The sequence below is a fragment of the Bactrocera dorsalis genome, chromosome 1, assembly GCF_023373825.1.
Source record: "Bactrocera dorsalis isolate Fly_Bdor chromosome 1, ASM2337382v1, whole genome shotgun sequence".
NCBI classification, from domain to species: Eukaryota; Metazoa; Arthropoda; class Insecta; order Diptera; family Tephritidae; genus Bactrocera; species Bactrocera dorsalis.
The window spans coordinates 107359999-107384698 of record NC_064303.1 but is presented as its reverse complement, the minus strand read 5'-3'; the positions used below and the strand labels follow the sequence as shown (position 1 = coordinate 107384698).

Sequence of the window (24700 nt, the reverse complement as noted above, 5' to 3'; positions counted from 1 at the left end):
CTTTAGCTTAAAAGCATATTTTAGGCCTGGAAATGTTTGTGGTTATTTGCAATATGAACTCTCACTGGGTTTCGAGGTGTTATAAAGAACCGTTAGACGAATTAAATAAGGACAATAGGGCATGTGATCAATCATATTAAACCCTAAAGGATTGTCCCTCGTCTGGTTGTGGTTAGTAGGTACTTAATGATGCTGATGGAAGCCTGCACCATCCACGAAATGATCCAGTGTGTTTGACCTTACACACCTTTACACATTCCTGAAAAAATATGTCGACTATGGTGAACTCTAGAGGGTTGTCCATAGTGTCTTTTAAATGATCCTATGGTAAGTTCGATTTAATTTATTTGCCCTTTATTATGTATTTATTCCACTAAATTACTACAAAATTCTAAATTATATGTGAACTGCATTAAATTCAACAAAATCATTTTATTATCCTGCTAACACGAGCACTTTTCACACTTCCACAACTTAAAAAAGTACTCGAAAAACTAATTTTTCACAGCACAACAACGGCGCTTATTTAAATACTCAAAGAAGCATTAAACAAATTTACGAGATAATGTTTAACTCAACGGCTGTGACAAATATGCGCGCAACACGCACGCAGCAGAAACTCGGAAACAAATACAAACGCTCAGACGTGCACACTTACAAAGCGAAGCAGCGAATGCTACGAGCATGTGGCAAGCTACAGCTGAGCAACGCAGCAAATGAAGCAAGCAACCAGGAAATTCAGCAACCGAAAAAGCAATAAGACATTGTGCTTGTAGAGTGCGGATGCGTATCTACTGGCGACTAATGCGCTGGGAGTCACCATGGCACACTTGAGCTACACTATTGCTTAGCGAAAGACAGTCGAGTCTTATTTCTATAAGCAGAAGTGCGTTTGAGTGTGTGCTTCTGTAACCTGGCACATCTACAGCGCATAAAATCTTGTCTAAGGCCGGCGGAGTTTCCAAGTTACGTGCCAAACACACGCATCCGCACAAACATACTCATTTTTTTGGAGGCTTGTAAGTTTAGTCATTCTCCTTTAATGTTGCTTTTCGTGCGCGCTTTATCTACTTCATTCTCTATGATCCCCACTAAATTCTGCTTTTGCGCAAGTATATACAATTTATTTGCCACCATAGGGTAGTGCCAGGTCGCGTGTCGGCAACGATGAATTTTGCTTTTTGTACTTCGTTTTGCTTGCGCTCGCTTCATGGTTGCGCTGCCGCTGTTGCTGTGCTTGCAATGCGTTGTTGTGTTAGTGCTGGCCTTGCTGGCAAAGAGTTATGCGCGCAATTTTCTTGAACTCACACAAACTCCACTCGCGTATTTACTAACGTGTGTCTGTGTATGGGTGCGCACTGCCTGTGTTTTCACCAAAAATATATATGGGCAGCTATAACTAATGGTTGCTTAAAAGAAATGCAAGTGTATTCGCATAAAGGAGCGGCACATAAGCAGCTCTTTAGAACTTTTATGCTACTCTCGCGGAAAATAAGTATATTTTGAAGTGATTTAGCAGCTTCATGAAGTTCTTTGTGAGAAGCTGTAGCTTTTTGTGTGCATGGCAAATGCAATATAAGTATGTGTGTGGAATGTAATATAAGTATGTGTGTGTCTTAGGACATATTTATGTGTTTGAGCACATTTTGCGCGCAGTGAAAGTGCGGCAACTTTGTTTGGTTCAGTTTCAATTTAAGCATGAATAATTTTTCTTTTTCAATAAAAGTTACTCATACGCCCTGTTGATGTCACAGAATGTGAATTCCGTATAGTTAGTAAAATTTATTTGGAAGTGAAATTTTTTAAGAAGTTTAATTTAATTTAGCATATATTTCTACCTAAACCAACGGTACAATATTCGAAGAAATTGTGTAGATCGGACTACTAGAGAATACGGCTTCCATACAAACTGATCGCTCAAACTCAAGTTATTATAAGGAAAAGTTTTTTATATGAGTTGGATATGTCTAAAAATATCAAATTCGTTGACCTCATATTAGACTCAACCTTACGTTGAAGTAGGCATGTGGATCTGACGCTGTCCAAAGCCACCAAGGCGCTCATGATATGCAGATGCCTGGCCGGCAGATCCTGGAGATGCAAGACAGGTATCATTAGATGACCTTACAATCGGCCTATTGTCACTAATGAATCGGTTGCTTGAGCTGCCAAGGCAATGTAGTCTTCGGGCCTACGGCGTTACAAAGGGGATTAACTTTACTATACAAGGAACTTTAAAGTTACTCTTGGCAGCAAGGCAGAGGGGAATGACTCCACGCTTGATATACTGCTGAGAGACAGTACTATCCAGTGGTACACTGAAGGCTTAAAAACACCGGAAGGCATTGAAGCAGTCATTGCAGGAACGCATACCAAAGTGCTCATACCAATGGGACGTTTTCCAAGCATTTTTCAAGTGGAAGGTTTTGCTATAAGTCAGTACGTAGAACTCAATATCCACCGAAACTATCGCAGCCAACATATCGCCATACTTAGCGACAGTCAAGCATAACCTCATATGCTTTTAGTAGAGGAGTGTATAGGAAGGCTGAACCGCCTATCAGCATCCAAGATAACGGGTCCAGAACCATACATCGCAGTGGGCTCCAATATTCTTAAGGAGCTGCTAAACACGGAGGAGAGAGTGCGGAGAAAATAGCATTGGCAGCAGGCAGCAGGAATGTGCCATGCCAAGCTGCTCCTAGGAGGATACAACATCTTAAGGTTTAAGGAAATAATCAACCTTCTTCGTTACAAAATTCGCCTCTTTTTCGCGCTCTGCAGGCTGAGGAAGCATTGGTCCAACATGGGCAAGCTTAAGGCCCTAGCTTCCATTTACGTGTACAGAGATCACATCACCTCAGTTGCGCTCAGCAGGCTCCTGAAATTATTCAGGATGCTGGACCTTGGTGATCATATGTGATATAGGTGTCGAACCTAGCTGACGGTGCTATACCCCATTATTAACTATCCATCTACATATGTATATGAAATTAATTGCATTAGGAATGACCGAAATTTAAGAAAAGTAGACTTAAGTCGACTACTATCTTAATAATTAATTTGTAGCTATTAGTAGGCTAGTCATTAAACTACACAGAAGTGAGGGGTTTTTATATAGAAACCCTTCCATTAGTTGCCGTATAAGCTGACTTCATCAGCGGCATGAGCTTGGTCGCAATTGTTTAAAGTGTCACTTTGTAGCCTGCCAATTCTGACAGCTGGAGTTCACAAGCGAGGCACACTCCCACACACACATTGTTAAGCAAGCGCTAGCATGCGAGCGCAGTTTTCGTCTGCGTCAAGCAAATACACTCAAGAAAGTAAATAAACTTTGCATATGTATGAAGTGCACTAAAAGCAGAAAGCAAACAAGCGCGCACACACACATACGCATGCATACACACACATGTATGCCTAAGCAAACATGACAGACAGAGAGCGATGTGAGTGCAAACAAACAGAGTGCACCACTTGCACCAGGCACATGTACGAGTATTTGCGTGTATGTATGTATAAGTGAATAACAGTTAGCCAAGGTAGCAGACAGTAGACGCACGGCAGACAGAACGCTGACAAAGGTACGAGGGTGTTAACGGGACAGTGCGGGATTGCAAGGCAGTTGAACGAGCACAACTGCAGAACACTAAAACTAGGGTGAACACCAGGTAGATTTCAGTAGCTTTGACGGCAGCTGACGTTCAATTCATTTTTTTTTGCTGAGAATTTAAGCGACTGCAACGCATTTCGAACGTGCAACACAAGTGCAAGAGTTGTTCGCCAACTCATCAAACGCAGTAAAAATAAATAAACGCATAGTTGGGAAATGACAGCTGAGCGCTGATGATGCGCTGCGGAATATGCCAAGGTGTACGCTCATGTGCGCCTGTGTGTAGGCAACAGCAGCAGCATTAGAGCCACGCAGTCGAACGGAAAGTGGATGAAGTAAGGTCGCTGAATGTTCGTAAAGTTGAATTAAATATAGCCTCTGGATTTGCCAACGCTATTTACCTAACGTTAATGAAGTTGAGCATTTTTGCTTTTAATCGTTTTTCTTGCACACTCTCGGCATTCTTTGCAATTTAAAGTCAAATTCCGGCGTCTGCTAACGGCTGCCAGGCACAGCAAAGCAAAGAAGTAAAAAAAAGTAAATATAATATAAAACAGAAAAAAGCAACAACGCTTTGCCATGGAGAATTTGCGCGTGCACAAAAAGAAATCCAACAAAAAAAAATATGAAAAAAGTAATTAGTGCGCTCAAACGCTCAACAGTTGAGAAATGAGAATTTAAATGGAAATAAAACATGGCAAAAGGCAAAAAAGCACAAAAAAAAATTACAAAAACACTGAACACTGCAAATTAAAACAGAAATGGTGTGAAACATGGCAGAATGGGTATTTAAATGCGAATAAAAATTATGTGAATGGACAAAGAATTAAAATAAATAAAATGCGAAGTAGAAGCACGCACACAAAGCAAGTGTAAAGCAACTGTTTGAGCCACAAAGAAATCGGGAAAAAAAATTGCAAATCAAAAACGCCAGTCAGGAAGTAATTATCAACGCAGAAATGGAAACGAGCGCTTGAGGCTTAAATTAAAAAGTAAATAACATTAAGACTTGAAAGATAATTATCTAGCAAGCAGAAGACTGTGAGGGATAAAAATGGCGATGGCGATGGCATAAGGCGGCCCGCTTGAAGTATGCTGGGTCAGCGAAATACCTTAAGGAAATTTACAGAAAATTTATATTTTTTTTGCAAGGCAAGTTATGCAAGCAAAAATGTTTATTTTAAGAGCAAACAAAAATTGATTAATGGTCGACATTCTTTTTGGTATTTTTTTATAATTTCTTTGAATTTTAGTACTTTGTAAACAGCAGGTTTATTAAAGAGTATATTTCACTGAAATGAAAATGGAAAAAACCTTACATTTCTAGGCTAGGTTACACTTCTCAAATAAAAAACTTAACTGAGCTGAATATTGTTCGGTGGGCTTGTATGGCAGCTGTATGCTATAGCCGTCCGATCTCTAAAAATCTAATCAGATATTGTAGCATTGCTTTATGTTATAGTCTACACCAAGTTTTGTAAACATATCTCGTCAAATGAAAAAGTTTTCCTTACAAGCACTTGATTTCGGTCGTACAGTTTATATGACAGCTATAGGCTATATTCACTCGATCTGAACGATTTCTTCGGAGATTACTTCGTTGCCTTGGACAAAAACCCATGCCAAACTTAATGAAGATATCTCGTCAAATAAAAAAGTTTTCCATACAAGGGCTTAACTTTGATCGCTTAGTTTGTATGGCAGTTATAGGCAATAGAAGTCCGATCTGAACCATATCTTCGGAGGTTATATAATTTCTTTGGGCAATAGACCGCGCGAAATTTCATGAAGACATTTCTTCAAATAAAAACGTTTTCCATACACGAATACTTAAATCTGATCGTTTGGTGTGTACGACAGATATATGTTATAGTTTTTGTAGGTTCGAAACTGAGCAGGCCTCTGAAGTGGAACGAAAGTGATGATCAGATCGATATTTCAATAATTAAAGGCCTATACAGATAAACAGACAGGGCTAAATCGACTCAGCTTGTCTTGCCGATCATTTGTATGTATATACATTTCGTCCGGGACGCTTCTTTCTGGGTGTTACAATTTTCGTGGCTAGGCTATTCAGAGATTGGTGTTATATAATTGACAAAATTGGAATACAGTTGAAACTTTTGTTAAAAAATTTCTAAAACTTGGATTAGCCAACCGTATATAAAGACAAACCGGATCTATAATATGACACGATTCGTAATTAAATCGCTTTAGAATATTCTTAAGACTGAAACTATAATAGTAGTTATCAGATAATCATAAAAGCATCATTAAGGCGAGGTTACAGCTATATGCTATAGAATTCCCTAAAATCTTGAAAACATTAAACATTAGAAATATATTTTGATTTTTCTTGAATAATTATTATAATATTTTTCTCTGCAGCCAAATAAATGGTATGTGTCTTAGCTAAGTCAGATAAGTGCGGTGTGTAACTTAGCTAATATAGCAGAATTTATTAACTCAAATCTGTTCGCGTTTTTGGGTATGAAAGATGGAACGAAATGTATAAAAGCTGTACCAAAGTGCGTTGGATTGTACGGTAGATAGCAGAGCGACGATACCAGCCTTGAACTCATTAACAGTGCTTTCAGAGTTGGTATATGTGCTGTCGTAAAAACCTTTTGGCCCAAGATGGACAATAAGAGATCTAGTGATCCTTTTCCCCACAGTAAGGCTAGCTTTTCTCTAATTTTGGGGCTTTTAACAGGCTACTGCTTACTGGCGTTCATGCTGTATGGTTGAGAATCTTACCAGACGCAGAAGCTGTATGGAAGAAGATGAGGTGGAAAAAACTCAACATTTCCTTCTAGACTGTCCGGCATTTGGGAAGTCAAGATTTAAAAACTTCGGAGCGCATACCTTCAGATATCCTACCGAACTGGTGGGAGCGGAAATTAAACGTCTATGCAAATTTGTATAGGCTACAAACCGTTTGCTAGTTTATAAGTTCGAACATAGGGGTTGTTCTTTTTTATGGCTTCCCAAAGAACGTCATATAGCAGTCCACGTGCGATCTCTCCAGATCAGCCATCTAACCTAAACTAACCTATTAGGTTAGAAAAAACCTTCCACTTGCTTGATGGAAAATTTTAAGAAAATTAATCCTCAGGAACAAATTTAAGAGAGTTTACCATAATTGAGTTTACCAAAGCTCAAATATGGTGCCAATAAGCTATCACTCTGCGGATTGAAAACCACTCGAACGATTAAAGTGACCTGGAAAAAGTTCATTAAAAGTCCAAAAGAATTTCTATGATAATACTTTGGATATTTCGAAAACAGTGCTCATAGTTGTCTCAATGGGTTACATGACGATCTCCCTCGACAACACTAGTCCTTGATATAGTTTCATCGACAAAATTTGAATTAAGCTCATCAATGACTTATTCCATATTTAATTCCATTTTTGGCCGAGACGAATATTTTAAGTGACTGTAAACTACGCAAATAGCACTCGTATGTCAAAACGTTCTGAGTATGTATAACTACAAAAATGTCAAGCTTCACGATAAAACCGTGAGTTCCCAGATTATAATATTAGGGCTACCTAGTCTCCAACGTATATACAGAACATGCAGAAATTTGACGGAGATAGGATCATTTGGGTCCGAATAAACGCTACTAAAATAAATTTTTATAGAAAGAATACAAAATAATATACTTAGATGCATTAACATCTACCACAAAGTCTAGCTGTGATCAAGAACTTTAAACATTTGCCTAGAAACATGGACTACGAAGTAGATTGATAATTTCAGTATACTTTCTAACAAATTAATTCTGCAAACAGAGCCAAGCTTCGTTTATTTCAATTAAAGTACATTACGAAAAGTGTGCATTTAAATTAAAAAATAATATAAATTAAAAAAAAAGAAACAGAAAAATGCAAATAAAGCAACGGAACTCCGGAAGGACAACGAAAAAAAATCCAGGTAAATAAGCTGCCGCCTTTATTGTCAACGCCAGCACACTTGCTAAGCTTACACAATATCAGAGCAGGATATATTAAAAAATAGGTAATGGTATGCAGGCGCAAGGTTTGTTGGGCCTTCGTATAATTGCAACGCCACAGGCTCATTTACAAAGCGCAGTGCACGAGCCATTGCCATTATCATAGCAGCGACCCATAAATCCGGCTCAGCGGGCAAATGACAGAAAAGAAGTAAATAACAACGAGAAAATAAACTAAGAAAATATCAAACAGGGCACAAAAAAAACTAAATTAAAAGGAATGCAGCAGCGCAAAGGACGAATGTATGCCAAGATGAAAAAGAAAAAACAAGAAGAAAGGAAAAAAAAACAAATAGAAAAAGAAACATAATGGAAATAAATAAAACAAAGCGCGCAAATAGCTGCAAGCGGCACTATTTTAAATTTTAGTTGTTGCTGTTATTATTGTCATTGCTGGCTATTTGCCGCTTACCTTGAGAAAAAATAAGCCACCTGCCGGCAGCGTAATCCTGTGGGATCCGGGCAGTATTTTCAGCGGCACACCATCCTTAAACCACTGTATTGTGGGCGTTGGTGAGCCCTCTGCTTTGCAATTAAGTGTCGCCGGTTCGTGCCGCGGCACCGTCGTATCTATCGGATGCTCCACTATCCGTGGCGGATGTGAACCTGCGAACGAAAAGAAATGAAAGAAATGTTTTAATGCAAGCGGCGGCATTCTTATGTGTGAATGTTAAAAAAAAGAAAGCGAGTAACGGTAACACGCAGTAATGCACCTATGAAAGTATATATATGCATGTATGTGTAGAGTAAAGATGGCGCAGACGCAGCACTTTGGAAGAGAAAGCAGTAGATGAGGCTTAAAGCCCAGCCACACTGCTGTTTTACCCTATCGGTTGCCAGAGCATACTATTATTATGCATTTTTTTCTTCTTCTTATTTTTCAGATAGCTTCGTAGGAATTATAAATTTAATGCGAATTGCAAATGATCGCAATGCAAATTGCCAACTGCATTTCAGCACTTCCTTTGCTGCGCTAAGCTGCCGGTGGCAACAGCGAGCTGATAGCTTACCATCGCTCTCACCACATCCTCTCACCGCCAATATATGTGGCAGGCCACATGCAACACTGCCGCTGTATGCCACCACTGCGCTGACTTCCTCTTTAAGGACGCATATCCTTAAGCAAATGCGCACTCACATGTGTTTGTTTATTTATTTTACTTTTATTTCCCTTTTCGCCCACTTATTGTTTTCATCATTCTTATGCACTCCTCCATCTTTTATCCCCTTTTTATTTATTTCCAGCATTGTAGTGTTCACTCGGTTGCGAATTCCTTTGCTGGCAACATTCTACGCGTTGCTCGTCGCACATTTGAGTGTCTCATTCAAGTGTTTTGCAACATGCCACATGCCACACGCTTTGTATGTGCTGCTCGTGCATTTTCAACGTTTCCGCTTGAGTTTACTTTTGAATGAAAAATATCTTCACGCATATGGGTTTCCAATTAATCCAAGCAAGTGTCCACAGACGCCCATGCAGAGAGTCTACGAGCGGCATATGTTACGCTGAAGTGCACTTGAGACTTAAGTGTGTATATTTTGTATTTTGCGCTTTAGTACTTTCCAATTAAATTAAATTTATATATGATTAGAAAAAATCTTTTGATACTGGAAAGACAATGTCAATATCAATACCAGCATCAGAACCACTATTAATACTAATACCAATACCAATACTAGTATCCACACCAATATTAATACCAGTACCAATTCCAATATTAATAACAATACCAATACCAAATACCAGTACCAATACCAGTACCAATTTCAATACCAATCAGTATCGCCATTAACATAACTCATAATCTATACAAAATGGTAAGAAATATTACAACTAATATTGATACAATATTGACCAATACCAACACCAAGCATTACCGATACTTATGTAAATATCATTACTAATTTCAATACCAATGCAAACCTCCATTATTTTTCACAATATTATGACATTACCAACACCAATTTATTTTAAATATTATATAAGAGAGGATCATACAACAGCCTTCAACTTCACTGAGGAGATTTTACTAAATTGACACGCTTGGGACTCAATATTGACTTAACCAACCCAGAAGGTCCCGTGATCACTTCTAGTAAATAAGAGTGAAAGAAAGAAAGGGGTCTTGAGGGTCTATAGAGAGACAGTCACAGGTTAGAAAGATAAAAACGAAGAGTACGGAGAGTGAAAGAGAAAAGGGGTTGGTTTGAGATCCTTAAGAGGGAAACAGAGCTTGAGGTTAAGAATTAAAAGAAGAGCTAAATTAAAAGCTAAAGGTGACATAAAGGAAGCGATATTTTAAGAGTGAAAGGAGAGGTGCTGAGTGAGTGAGAACATGAAGAGTGACAATTAGAGAAAACTACCTCAGATCGCGGAAATTAATTTTATATAAAAAGGCAGAACCAAGAGCCCCCTCCTACATATGGTAGGCAGACAACAGTGATACATAGATAACTTTAGAAGTAAAACTATGGATATTTTCCAGCGAAATTGCATTGATATCAGCTTTATTACATTTAACAGCAATTATGCCTTACTAATTACATCTTCTCCTCATAATCCTTACTGCATGTAACCCACTTTCGCTTTGAGTTACTCTACTTTTATAAACTTTGGCTTGAATTTTAAGTGCATGCTTAAGAAATCGCAGTTAACTTTCTCCTATTTAACATTCTTACGACAGCAATCTGTGACGCTTATAAAAAGCATATGGCAGCCAATATAGCAAGAATGTTGCATGCATAAGAGGCATATAAGAATTCAGCATTTTCTTACTACGCGCTTTTGTCAACTGCTCCAGTTCTTAACAATTTACATTTTCTCTTCTTTTCTCCATAAAATAGCTTGCCACATTGTCCTTTGTACGCAAACGAGTACACAAAGTTATGCATTGTTGGCATTACACACAGTTTATATTCTTTGTAAATTTAGTGTGGCACGCGCGCGTTGCCAACACCTGGCAAACAACTTGCAACAAGCGATATAAAACGCTTGGCTTGACTTCAGCTGAGTGCCTGCAACATTGCAACGTGCAACGCGCACGAAAAGTGGCTAAAATTGTGCGCCGCTAAAAGGTGGCAACCCGTCTGTCCTTGCTTCCGTCCGTCCAACCATGAGGTGATAAACAAAGTCGCACAAAGTTGCTGCCGCCGCTAAGTTGTGAAAAATTGTAAGAGGCAAGCTAGCGCGCACGAGCGCATGAATTTAACACAAACTTCTTTGTTGCATGCAAGCGTGTGCAACGGCGGGCTGCACGGCGACTAAGCACCGAAATAATTGTCAAAAGGTGGCAAGAGTAAACAAAGTCGACACGCGACTCAACAACGGACTACCACAGCAAGCGAGCAGCAGCGCAATGCTTCAAGTTTATTTTTTGTTGCATTTGTAATTTTTTGTTATTTTTGTTGTTTTCGCTATTTTTAACTATTACTTTCTTGTTTGTAAACAATATTTACACATTATTTATATTTTCATAGCCTCGGCCTTTGTCATGTAAATTATGGGCCGGCCGAGGCGTCGGCGCTTGTGGTGCAGAAATGAAAAACAAAGTGGCAACATTTTCCTCAACTTTTCTGCGAAAGTTTTCGCTTGTCACGCAATGGCGCGTAGAGTAAAAAATTGCAACGCGCTGAAGGCCGCAAGCGTAAAAGAAAATATAAGAAAATGCTAATGCTTATAATTTATGGAGCATGGGCGCTCGCCTTGATGAGCGCAATCGCGTTTAGCAAATAAGTTTCTTTGTAGGCGCTCATTAATTATTGTGTGTCTGAGTGATTTGCAAGGCTAAGCAGCGCAGGAACTAATGGGTTAAAGTGAAAAATACTGTAATGCAGACTTGCGTTAAATATAAAATTGCGACGGAGTTGAACAAAGTAGAAAAGTTAGACAAGAGCAGCTCTAAGGGTGAGGGCTGTCATTTTGATTTTTCTTGCCTTTTTCATTTTAAATCGCGGTATGCTCAGAAAATCAGTTCTAAGAAAATATATCTAATCTTTTCATTGCATTAAGAAGAACATATTTCTACGTCTGGGGGAAAAGTGCACACGAGATGCTCCTTTGTTTCCTTGGTGCCTTGCTATGGACATGTTCTGCAGTCTAATCATTCTGCGGTCGTGTGTCGGCACCAGATGGTGATACTGGTCACTAATCATGTTTTTTTTTTTTATTTTGATTTTCTTTGTCATGCTTCTGTCCAGATCACGTTTTCGGGAGTTAGCCGTACACCATTCTTGTTAGAAGTGAAGTTGCTTGCTTCTGGCAGAACTTTCTACTATTGTTCTACTTCTTAAGACACTTCTAGCCGATATGCGATAAGTTGTTACTGCTTTGATTGACTGTCTACGTAGATGTTGACAGTATATCCTCGCACCAAATTCTTCGTTCTTCGAGCCATCCGTATAAATTTTTCGAGAAATTTTCTATATTCACTTTGAACCTTCTTTCTCAGTTGTAAAGTGGGATCATTTAGTCGCTCTTTGCCCAACCGTCATTATCCACCGAGCTATGCCCAAAGGTTCTGTATGTAAATTAGTAAATTAACCTGCAGCCGGTAGTCGACCGGCCGATTTTGCTTTTCAGTTTCCAGCGAAGAGGTCTATAGCTAGCAGGTTTACTACCAGTTCAAGAGCCGCTATTGGAGTTGTTCTGAAAGCTGCCGTTACGCACCGTTATGCGAGTCTCTGAACCATTTCCATTTGCTACCGGAAGGTTGAATTCCGTACGCCTGTTCATCACACTACTGCAGAGTAAAACAGTATTAGTCTCACAATAGCTGTTTAGCACCAAAGCATGAGAGAGTGTCTCCAATTTGTGCCTAGCATCTGTCTATACGCATATAATGCGGTGTTAGCTTTCTTCACCCTTTCTTACACATTGTGCTTCCACAGTAGTTTGATGTTCAAACCTACCGCAAAGTACTTGGAGCGATCCTTGAGAGAAAGTTGTCATCCATTTATCGAAGGGAACCTCCACAGAGAATTTTTGTGCCTTCTTGTGAACACAAGCAGATACAGGTTCAATCCCAGACTGGCTTGGGATTCTCGACTGTATTACGATGGGGGATCATACTACTGCTAATGGTCTGCAGAAACCTACTCGTTATTCAGATGACAATGTCGTCCGCATATGCCAATACCTTAGGGGCTTTATCGTCCAAGTTCTTAACAGTTTATTCACCTCCCAAGTCGTCTACACACTTGATTGGTCATTTTCGTCGTCGTTCCATTCTGCTCAGTAGTGTGAAAGTAATATGTATATTGCCGCTAATGATGTTAATTGTGCAACAAATTGTTGCAATTAGTGATAATGTACAGCTGTATTTGTGCACAAAGTAATATAAAAATGCTTCAGCTTTAGTACTACATCCTAAAAATTTCACCAGCTTAGTTTTCATCGGACCTTTATTTCAAAGTGGTCGCTTTCAACATGGCGCTGGACATTTTTGCGCTTTGTGCGCGTTTCAACTATCGACTCATACGCTACTTCTTCTTCACTAAGTTGTATTACAACAAGAGTACGCAAAGGCTTGAGATTAGAGCAAGGAATCGTTACTTTCGCCGATCAATACAATATGTAATGAATTTTACTGTCGCCGCGTACGCTTTCGTTTTGATAGCAATACCATTGGGCACTTTTATGAAATATAGGCGAAGATCTCAACAGTTCTCGGATGTGGAACTTTTTACCATATATTACATCTCGGTAATATTCATCGTGCATATAAGCAGTTTGGCGACAATTTTCTATCAAATGCAATGCAAGCAAACCAGTAAATTTTTGAAACGGTTTTTTAATCAGTTTTTCGAAATACAAGCCAATATTTCGCAGCTTTGTGGTCAGAACCAGGGGAAACTTGAAACTCGCAGATTCTTATTGCTGTTGTTTAAATTTATAGTATTGCTTGTAGCTTTAATAGCATCTACGCGTACCTTCCAAATCGTACTCGTAAATATTTTCAACTTTCCTCTCTTTGAGCTCGTTTATATCGCGAATTATATGATGATTTTAAGGCTGCTAATGTTGCAAGAAGATTTGATCAGATCCATTAAGCAGCAGGCTGAGAAACAAATGGCAAGCGAAACAAGTGATTGCACAGACGCTTGTCAGCGCATCAGCGAAGCACTTCGTGATGCACTCGCTTTACGCAGGCGTTCGGAAAAACTGCTTATGAGTTTTTTAGCATATTTCGGTTGGTTCGAGAAGCTGCTTGTGCTCGACAATATATTATGTGTCTATCTCACCAAACAGTTCATCGTGTGTGTCATTTATCAGGGTGCCGTTTCAGGCGCCCTAGTGCCAGTGGTGATCAAATATATATTGAATTTGTTGCTCATTGGCACGATCAGTGACACGTTCACGGATTTGGAGGCAAAACTCAACACATACTTGACTATACTTGTGGCAACACTGTCACGGCGTCCTCAAATATGCGCGGAGTGCGCTGATTTGAAACGTGTGGTGAGTAAAGATGTTTTCATAAAATAAAATTTATAATATTTTTATAATTATTTTTTCAGTTGGATGTTTATTTCTGTGGCAAGAATTTGCGCATCAACAGCATTGCCATCTTTCGTGGATTTTATTGGTCAAGAGAGTATGTTTTCGATCTGCTGCATCGTCTCATTTTATTTGGCGTTAGTATGACGCAACTTGAAGTAGTGAAGGAGAACTCTTGTAAATTTAATTAATAAATATGTGTGTGCACATGTATATATAATAAAATATATACATACCTATGTTTAATGCGTGGGCGGTTGAATGGAGAAGTATCATCATATATAAACTCAAGCTTCATGAAAAATTTCGGACACTTATACACATAATCGAATCAATGTAGGCAATAACTAAAACTCTGGTATTTCCGCACCTAAATAAAATGCTGAAAGCCAAAAGTCTGAGATATAGAAATGCTCAAATACGCCATTAGCCAAATAAAATAGGTTCTACAAGGGGACACTCCGAATCGATGGAAGGACGAAAAGACGGAGGAAACAAAGCTCCTCTTGCTGGTTTGTCTGAAAAAGTCGCTCAACTGAGAGCTAAATGTCTGAAGTTTGGACTTAGACAACAACGGGCAAGAGGAAGCACTGACTTTGCGGAAGTCCTTACAAACTTTGGAAACAATAAAGTACATATACGGAGGGAGCTTCCGGGTTGTATCCAACGCAATTCGGTTCTCGGAAACGACGAAGCACTGTGGATGCTATAAATAGTGTTTAAAAATCAGCTGAATTAAAAACGCCTTCAACTCAGCGAAGTGACTCTAATTATTAGAGCTCTGGCAGAGTTAACGATTTCTGACTACGTTATCGAATTGTGGCAAGTTATTTCGAAAACAGAGTACTAGTTGACGACAAAGAATTTTAACCTGAAAAGTACAAAGTTACAGGCGGTGTTCTGCAATGGTCAGTTCTCAGCCCTGTACTCTGGAACGTAATGTATGTAATCGTATTCTAAGAGTCGCGATGCCAGATGCCACAAAGATATTAGTACATAAGAACCACATTGGACGTAGGTGTAGCGAAAACCCTTGATAAGGCGAAGATCCCGTGTACTGAAAGCATTGGCAATGTTAAAAAATAGCTCGAAACTGCTGGCTCCCAACTACTGCTCACAAAATGGAATACGAGTAGATGGTAGTAATGAGTACTTTATATTGATGGGCATACCATAAAATCGAGCCCATAAATCAAATATCCAGGAGTAGCCCTAGATCACAGACTTCATTCAGTAGCCGCACATATCAAAGCGGCGAGATCTGTGTTGGCAATTGCTACAACAATGCCCAATATACTAGGCTCCAGACAACTAGTGATAAAGCTGATGAGAAGTGTAAGTAGCTCGATTATTTCATACGCGGCGCCAATTTGATTATCTGCTACTAGACTTCGTTCCTACATGGGAGCAGTTGCTTTGGTACACAGACTGGCGTCACAACGAACCTGCTGCGCATTCAGAACAGTGTCGGATGACGCAATCATTGTTATAAAAGGCTATTGGTTCTCTCATCCCACAAGGTGTGTTTCAAAGTAAACTGGACTTTAAAAAAATCATAACAAAAGGGTTTTTGCGAAATGAAGTCATTTTATTCAAAATAGTCTCCATAATAGCACAGGTCCAAAAGCATGTCGAACGGTATGTGCGCCCGTATGCTGGAACAAAAATTATCGAATTTTTGGCCTAAAATTAAAAATCATCACTTTGGTGTTTAGCGTTGGACACTACTCATAAACTCTGGGTTTAACAATAAAAAAATTAATTGAGTTTCGTTGTAGAATTCAGAAAGTGGACCATAAATTGGTGTTTAACCTTAAACTCCACTTATAAACTCGAGTTTTATAATAAAGAAATGGTCCAAGTTTCAGTCTAGAATTAAAAAAACGATTTATGAACTCAGAGCTGAACTATAAAACAATGGTCCGATTTTCTCTAAAATTAGAAAAGAAACCAAAAGTTGATACTTATCCTTAAACACCACTTATAAACTAGGAGTTAAAAGATAAAAATGGTCAGGATTTCGATGTAAAATTAAAAAATGAGACAGAAATTGTGCCTTTAGATTGCTACTTACAAGCTCCCTGCTACCCTAAAACTAAGTAGACAGTTAATCATTCCTGAGAAACTTATATTAAATATTTTCACTTCTAATCACCCAACTTGTTAAAATTTGAATACTAGTTAAACACAGAGTTTCAAAAACATCACAGATGAGAATACTTGGCAGTTGCTTGCGTACCTTATACTCGAGTTTATACCTTTTCGTGGAATAAAAACACAATTCTGAATCCAAAAGTTGCGCTTGGGTTCAGAAATACCTATCTTATTCATTAACTCTACATAAATAAATGTAGCGTGAAGATAATAAAGTGGTTTTATACTGCGACCCAAGGCCTATTGTGGTCGATAGTGTGTAAATAATATGTATATTGCCACTAATAATGTTAATTGAGGAAAAAATTGTTGCAATTAATGATAATGTACAGCTATACTTGTACACATAGCAACATAGAAATACTTAAGTCTTAATACTAAGTCCAATAGTTTCAACACATTAGTCTCCATCGGACTTTTACTTTAAAGTGGTCGCATTCAAAATGGCGCTGGACATTTTTGCGCTTTGTGCGCGTTTCAACTATCAACTCATACGCTACTTCTTCTTCACCAATTTGTATTACAACAAAAGCACGCAAAGGCTTGAGATCAGAGCACGGCATTGTTACCTCCGACTAGCAATACAATTCGCAATGAATCTTATTGTCGCCGCATACGTTCTCCTTTTAATAGCGATGATATTGCTCCTTTTCACGACATATTCGCGAGAGCCTCAACAGTTCTCGGATGTAAAACTTATTACCATGTATTACATGTTGGTAATATTTATCATGCATATAAGCAGTTTGACGACAACTTTCTATCAAATGCAATGCAAGCAAACCAGTCAATTTCTGAAAGAGTTTTTCAATCAGTTTTTCGAAATACAAGCCAATATTTCGCAGCTTTGTGGCGAGCAGCAATGGAAACTTGAAACTCGCAGATTCTTATTGCTGTTATTTAAATATATAGTGTTGCTTGTAGCTTTAGCAGCATCTATACGCACCTTCAATATCTTACTCCTACATATTTTTATCTTTCCTCTCTTTGAGCTCGTTTATATCGCGAATTATATGATGATTTTGAGACTGCTAATGTTACTGGAATATTTGCTCAGCTGCATTAAGCAGCAAGTGGAGAAACAAGTGGCGAGCGAAACAGCTTATTGCACAGCCGAATGTCAGCGCATCAACGAAGCGCTTCGTGACGCACTCGATTTACGTACGCGTTCGGAAAAACTGCTTATGAGTTTTTTAGCATATTTCGGTTGGTTCGAGAACCTGATGGTGTTCGACAATATATTATGTGTCTATCTCAGCAAAGAGTTTATTATGTGTGTTATTTATCAGGGAGTTGTTTCAGGCGGTCTATTACCAATGGTGGTCAAATATATTTTGAACTTGTTGCTCATTGGCACGATCAGTGACACGTTCGCCGATTTGGACGCAAAACTCAACACTTACTTGACTATACTTGTGGCAACACTGACGCGGCGTCGTCAAATATGCGCGGAGTGCGTTGAGTTGAAAGGTGTGGTGAGTAAAGGTTTTTTCATAGATACATAATGGTATAAAACTTTTAATATTTTTATAATTCTTTTTTCAGTTGGATGTTTATTTCTGTGGCAAGAATTTGCGCATCAATCGCATTGCCATCTTTCGTGGATTGTATTGGTCAAAAGAGTATGTTTTCGAACTGCTGCATCGTCTCATTTTATTTGGCGTTAGTATTGCACAACTTGAAGTTATGGATCATAATACTTGTAGATTTACGTAATCAATAAATATGTGTATATAGTATGTCATTCGTCCAAAGCAAATTTGGACAATCTGAAGAGGAAATATTAGGTGTGCCATCAAGTTTGTGTATGCAGAAGGAATCGTCTCAGACCCTATAAAATGTATATGTAAATGATTGGCGTAACAGGCTGTGTCAATGGAGACATGTCTTTTAATGTGTCAGTATGGTTGTACGTCTCTCTGACTTAGTTACTAGAGTTTGTGAAATACTGGAGTTTTTGACATATCAATTTGAAATTTTGTATACTTCCCTTTCTCAGTAAAAGGCTGCTTATCTCTCGAAATGGCCGATATCGTACCACTATTGTCTATAGTTGCTATACAAACTGAACGAGTGTTGTATGGATAATTTTTTTATTTGTCAAGTTATCTTCAACAAATTTGGCTTGAGTTATTGCCTATGACAACCGAGTATACTTCTAAAAAATTGTTCAGATCGAGTGACTATAGCTTATAGCTGTCATACAAATTGAACCAATGAAATTAAGTTTTTGTATGGAAAACTCTTTCACTTGTCAAGGGTATTAAAAGAGTTCAGATAATTTGTTGTAAAATTGTCATGTACCGTTATTTTCTCACATGCTTCAAGTGCATAACTCAAATACGCTTTGCTTTAATGTCAATGTAAAAAAGATCAATTACAACCTAGAGGCATGTTGCCTCAAAATAATTAAAAAATAGCAAGCTGTTGACATTTTAACTACTGTAAAATTGTGCGCTTAAACGATAAAATCTACATGCGAGCGAACAAACACACACGCACACACAAACGAGCACACATACATGGCAGCATAACGTGGCACGTTTGTGAACGTAGCAATTACTGTAGCATGGCCATAAATGTTGTTGCAACAATGACAACAAGCAATTCGGCAACACATACACACACATATGAGTATAGAAGAGCACTCACGCATACACGTACACAAAATTCGCTGCATATTTTATATTGGACGCCAAGCACAATTTGACCGGCGGCTATTCCATTTCCGCAACGGCCATAACGGTTGCTGCGCTACTGTCACACACACACATACATAGGCAAATGACCCGTGCGATCAACGCGCTCCGCTCACTGCCTTTGACAGGCATATCGCTGCGCTGTTTGTTGTTATTGCTGCTGCTGCTTGTTGTTATTGGTGCTGCTGCTTGTAGTTGTTGTTATGTTTATGCAGTATTATTACTGTAGTTGTTGTTATTATTGCTGTTGTTGCTATGGACTTTATCACAAATGCTGGTGCATGTTGAAGCCGCCATTCATTTTCGCCTGCCTCGTTTGTTTTTGTAACAACAACAACAACAATATGCGCACAACAACACTTTATATTATGTAATGTAATGTCAATTACAATTACAATTACTCGTGCAACATGCGCAGCTGAGCGGTGCGAAAATTGTTGCTGCCATGAATACTAGCAGCTGCAATAACAAAAACAAGAGCGGCGACAGCCAGAAAAATGAGGGCAGCAATAGTGGCAGTAATGATAAGGACAACAAGGGCAACAAAAACGGCAACAACAAAATTATTGACAACAAAATGTACATCAACAGCAACAACAACAGAATTAACAACAACGACAAATTTAACAACAACAACACAGAGCGGCCAGCATAATTGAAATTGTTGCGCTCACATGTTGTTGTTATTGCAAATTGCACATAAATATACGGCTGCTGGCTTGCATGTATGCCTCCATATACGTACATGCGTGTGTGTCTGTCCGTGTGCAATCATCGCTGCTACAACTGTGTGTTGCATGGCAGTTGCCTTGGCTCCATTACACGACAGTTGCTTGTTTGCTGGTCATTTGGCCCGAAGGCTTAAAACGGTCACTGCTTTGTTTGTTGTTTATTGTTGTTGTTGTTGTAGGCTGTATGTTATTTTTCGCTTTCATTTCATTTACTGTTGCATATTATTTCAGCTGTTGTCGTCGAGCTTGTTGCTCCACTCGTTATGGCTATCTCTCATGCGGCGGTGCTAAACTTCTTGTTGTTGCTTGTTCATATTGCAATTACATTGCATGCAAATATTGTGGTTTAAAGATGCTGCACGCTTAGTGTACCATAAATGATGAGGCACATTATTCTCTGTTCCTTGATTGAATGAGTTTGCACCGAAATATGTCTCTGTTCTGTCAGAAAACGAAGAAGGGGATGAAAGGGTCAGATGGCTATATTTTCTTTACCTCATTTAGGTTTGTTGAGAGAATGCTTTCCAAGTGACCGAAAAAAATATGTGAGTTCTGCAGTAAGCAGTCCCCGGGTACAAATATAGTAGCAGAATTTTCGTATCCGTTCCTCTTCATTCTTACATTACCAAATTTTTTCAGGACTGAGAAGACTTAAACATTTCAAGAGAAATCACTTAAATCCTGGAAGAGCCATTGAAAGCCACGAAGAACCAGCGAGAGCATCAAGAGCCACTTAGAACCAAAGAAAGCCACTGAGATTAAGAGAAAGAAGCCATGGAAAACCAGAGAGAGCAACTCGTAACCAAAGAGAACGATGAAAAATCAGATAAAGCCACTGGAAATCAAGGAGAGCTACCGAGAACATAAACTGAGAATCCCGAGAAACCACTCGAGATCAGAGAGAACCAGAACAAGAGAGGAGAGTCATTGGAAATCAGAGAGAACTACTGAGAACTATGGAGAAACCTTTAGAGAGAACCAGAACAAGAGAGGAGGGTCATTGGAAATCAGAGAGAACTACTGAGAACTATGGAGAAACCTTTAGAGCGTTGTTTAGCAATTGATAACCGAGAAAAGCGATGGAGAACCATTGAGAACCTGCTTAAACCATAGAGAACCTGAAGGGAGAGTAACTAACAACAAGGCGGAGCGACGGAGAACCAGCGAAAATAACTTAAATGTTATGAGAAACATGGAGAAAACCGGAAAAAAACTGAGAGTACCAGAGAGGACTTGGAGGACTAGGGAATGGCACTGAGAGCGCAGTAGAGATTTTGAGAAGCATTGAGAATGACCACTGTAATCCTCACTAAATATCTTTACCTAGAACTGTTGATTTTGTACCCCCTACCCGGCGATTAAAACGTGTAAAGTAGAACTTTTGCATTCTCCACAAGCACTGAAGCTTGGTTTAACATAGTGCCACGTCGAAACCCAATCTTTGTTGTAATTTCTAAAGCTAAAATACTAGTTTGGTTAAAACTTAAGTTATCATTCAAGCCTATTTAAAAATACCATATTGATACATATTTTTCACAGTTAGGATATACTCAAAGCTAACAAGGTAATTGTCTGAACTAGATTCGGTGTGGTGTTTATCTTGACTAAGTTTGAACCATACTGAAATTTAAAATGTTTTATTTTTTATTAGACTTAATCATTCTTCAACATTTTCTACGAAAAACTAATAAGTTTGGGAAGACGCAAGACAAATCAACTTTGTCCTCAAATACCATTTAGATTATTTGAAGATACGCTCGAAAAAGGTATTTCAATTCAGCCTCTGCCAACCGCAAAAGTTGAATATTTTCGGCCATATAAATTGAAGGTTACCAATCACAAAAATTGTACCTACTAACCAAACACTTTTTAACAACAACAAAAATATACTTTGATGCATTTGCATATATGCTCTAAATATCTTTTTGTGGTTTATTTCTTCAATTTCTCACTGCAACATTTCCTTGCATTTTGCCGGAATGCCATTACGACGGCTTGTTTGCTATTCTAGTTAGACTACACGTTATTTGTTGTTATTGCATGCATTTTTCCTGCCATTTTTCATTTCATATTTTCATTTTCCAACCATTTCTCTTGCCATTATTTTCTGCTTGTTGCGGCAGTCTTTGCACATTTGTTGCATGCGTGTGGCATGTTTTGAATTTCCGCCTAACAGTCAGGCAATTTATAAACATTTTTCCCACAGCTTTATTTGATGCAACTGCAAACTGTGCTTGGCACTATTTATTTACTAACCACTTTTCAACAGTTGCCCTACTTTGTAGCAAGTGACTTTGTGAAATTGTTGTTCCATTTACAATTCGTTACAAAATTGTTGGAAATTGTTCTGGAATGAGAGCGTGTGGAAAAATGTTTACTGTGGGATGGAGTGAAATATGTTGCGACGGTCATCTTTCAATCTAGTGAAAATGTGTTTTTATAATTTATTAATTTTCGTAGTTATTTCTGTGGTATGTAAAGTAATATGTGTTGCCTCGGAAGAGAGGGCGAAGTAGGAGTATATAAGAGAAAGTTCCTTCTTATTTATCAGATACTATTTTGTTTAGGCATTGATTTAGGTTGAAATTTCGTTCCCAGTTGCGTGAGAATTTAAACAAATAAGGTACGTGTCGGAACTAGATTCGTTGTGGTTGTTGTCTATACTACAATGTGAGTGGAGAATTTCTAACTATATTATTGATAAGGGCTTAGACTTTAAGGGGCACACTTAGTGTGCAATTTAAAAGAAATATTCTTTCGTATAAAGTTCTCCAAAAAATGTTCAATCTGTGTTTTGATTTGTTCAAATTTGCCAGGTAAAAACGACCAAAATTTTTGGCAAAGCTCAAGTTTTTTTTAAACGGCGCTTTTTTGCCAATTTTTATTTTTTTCGATCCTAGGTCATTTTACGCATAAAATATTCTGGCCGAGAATTTGTGTATTTTAGGTTTCATCTACAAATAATAGCATAGTTACTGCAGTTGTGGAGGATTTGAGGGTAGTTTTTTTTTGGTTTCAACGTTCTTGTTGCACCTAGCTGAGGCCCGAGGAATCATTAAACAATGTTTAGTAATTTTTTGAAAAATTTTCGAAGTTTGAAGTGAAAAAAGAAGTACAAAAAAGTGGAATAAGAAGCGCCTCATGTTTAGCTATTTGCTTAGCTGCCTAGATGTTGCTATCTGAGGAAGAGAAGTTATCTGTTTTATGTTCAAAATTAGTTCAACCAAACTCTCTTTGTAAACTGGAGTCGATTCGGAAAGGGCCGATCGATAAGAGGTTTAAACGAGTGTTCGTTTCATCTAAGCTAACTTTTTTTGTCAGTCTTGAGCACTTGGATAACGAGTATGCGTGACACAATTGGGAGTCGATGGAGCTTATTGATGAACTATCTCATATTTTGAAAAATTTGCCTTCTCTCGGTATTATTTTATGGAGAAATTTGAGTTTTTTATGCAAAAATAGACGTCTGGCTCGTGTAACCTTTAAGTTTAAACAGAAATTGTGTATTGGGAATATTTTGGGATTTTTTTTGTCAAAATATGAAAAAACTGTTTTGAAGATATTTTTTCGAAGACAAGTTTTTCATAGAAGATCTTTCTTTAGAAAAGGTGATGTACAAAACTTCAGATCGATATTTCAAAAATTGATGGAGGAGTTCCCTTATACACAGAGAAAAGAAAAGACGGACATGATGACGAAATAGGGTCTCCGATGTTTCCTTTGTGCCAAGTAGTTATATGCTCGTGGTATAAAAAATTTAAATTATAGTAAATTTTATGCGAAATTGTCCATTTTTTACGACTATTTTTGTATAGGAAAGCCTTCACCTAAACAACTTGTGTTCTTTTAAACGTACATTCCAAAAAAATTTTAACCTTTTAAATTTCCATCAAAATAAAATTGTCCTCCATTCAATCATTAAATTTATTTACACACTTAATTTGGCATGCGAAACGCGGCCGTTTGACCTTTGCCCTAAGTCATTTGTGTATTGGGATTTTCGGTTGGGTTTCTGTTGATTGCTGGTCGCTGCTAAACATTTGCAAAGCTGCGTCGTGTTGTTGTGTTTTCAAAACAACAAGAAAACAAATAAAATTTTTTGGTTTTGTTTTTGTTTTTAGCCTTGCAAATGTGCCCACAAGTCACATGCTATGCCCAGCAATCAGTAAAACTAGCAGAGCTGAGTGAAAATACATGCAAGAACAGCGACGAAACCGAGCAAAATGGAAGATGAAAAAAAAAAATCAAACAACAACAATAATAGCTAAGGCGTAGATTTAAAGAAATTTTCAAATTAAGCTGTGCTGTTGAAAGTAAAAAACTAAAACAACAACAATAATATTGACAACTGCCTCTGCTTCATCGGCACAAATGCAAAAACTATGTTCTGCGGCCATGTTTACATTTTTCGGACTGCGCCATACACCGCTCACATACATATGTATGTATATGCTTTAACCTTTTCGCCGCGCAAATACTCCTGAGAACGTCTGCAGGCTTGTTTGCTTGGCAGCGAGCGTTGTTTTCACTTTTTGTGCTTTTTTTTCCTTGATTTTTTTGACCCCTGCTTGTTGCCAGTTTTTTATTCTCGAGTAATTTTTTGTTGTGCTAAATGTTAGGGTGAATATATGCATGCCTATTATATAAGCATGTATTCACCTACATATAAGCACGCTGCAACCCTCACGTTCACAATCATACACACATACACATTTGCTTACAATCCCTCTAATTTCCAACAATTTTGTTTTTATTTCCTGCACTAATTTTGCCGGCAGCGTCAGCGCCACCTTTGCACTCAGTCATCAGTCACCACCCGCGTTGATTTGCAGCATGTTAAAAACTACAACAACAACAGCACGCTGTATGTAATGTTACTTTACACTCATCGTCTGCTGTTTTTTGGTTTTGATTTGATTTTTTTTTGTGTTTCATGCGCTTGTTTAGCTCGCTGGTTGCCTGGTTCGTTGACTATTTTGTTTGTCAGCTGGTC

At 38.3% G+C, this 24700-nt stretch overlaps 2 protein-coding genes and 1 long non-coding RNA gene across 3 annotated transcripts in view; 2 read left to right on the top strand and 1 right to left on the bottom strand.

Annotated features, from left to right (window-relative positions):
* Positions 1-24700, bottom strand: part of LOC105232826 (roundabout homolog 2) — a 167343-nt gene that overhangs the window by 62024 nt on the left and 80619 nt on the right. The window contains exon 2 of the mRNA XM_049446780.1: positions 8040-8233. Within this exon, the coding sequence (XP_049302737.1) occupies positions 8040-8233 (194 nt within the window). The remainder of the gene's footprint in view (positions 1-8039; positions 8234-24700) is intronic.
* Positions 1-24700, top strand: part of LOC125775832 (uncharacterized) — a 207430-nt gene that overhangs the window by 144338 nt on the left and 38392 nt on the right. The gene's annotated exons all lie outside the window — the stretch shown is intronic.
* Positions 12808-16198, top strand: LOC125775831 (uncharacterized). Its single transcript, XM_049446781.1, has one exon. It carries the CDS (start codon positions 13053-13055, stop codon positions 14109-14111), a length of 1059 nt encoding a protein of 352 aa, XP_049302738.1. The 5' UTR covers positions 12808-13052; the 3' UTR covers positions 14112-16198.

Bases quoted from the DNA above. Each gene is read 5' to 3' on its own strand.
- LOC125775831 (XM_049446781.1), top strand. From the start codon at position 13,053: ATGGCGCTGGACATTTTTGCGCTTTGTGCGCGTTTCAACTATCGACTC.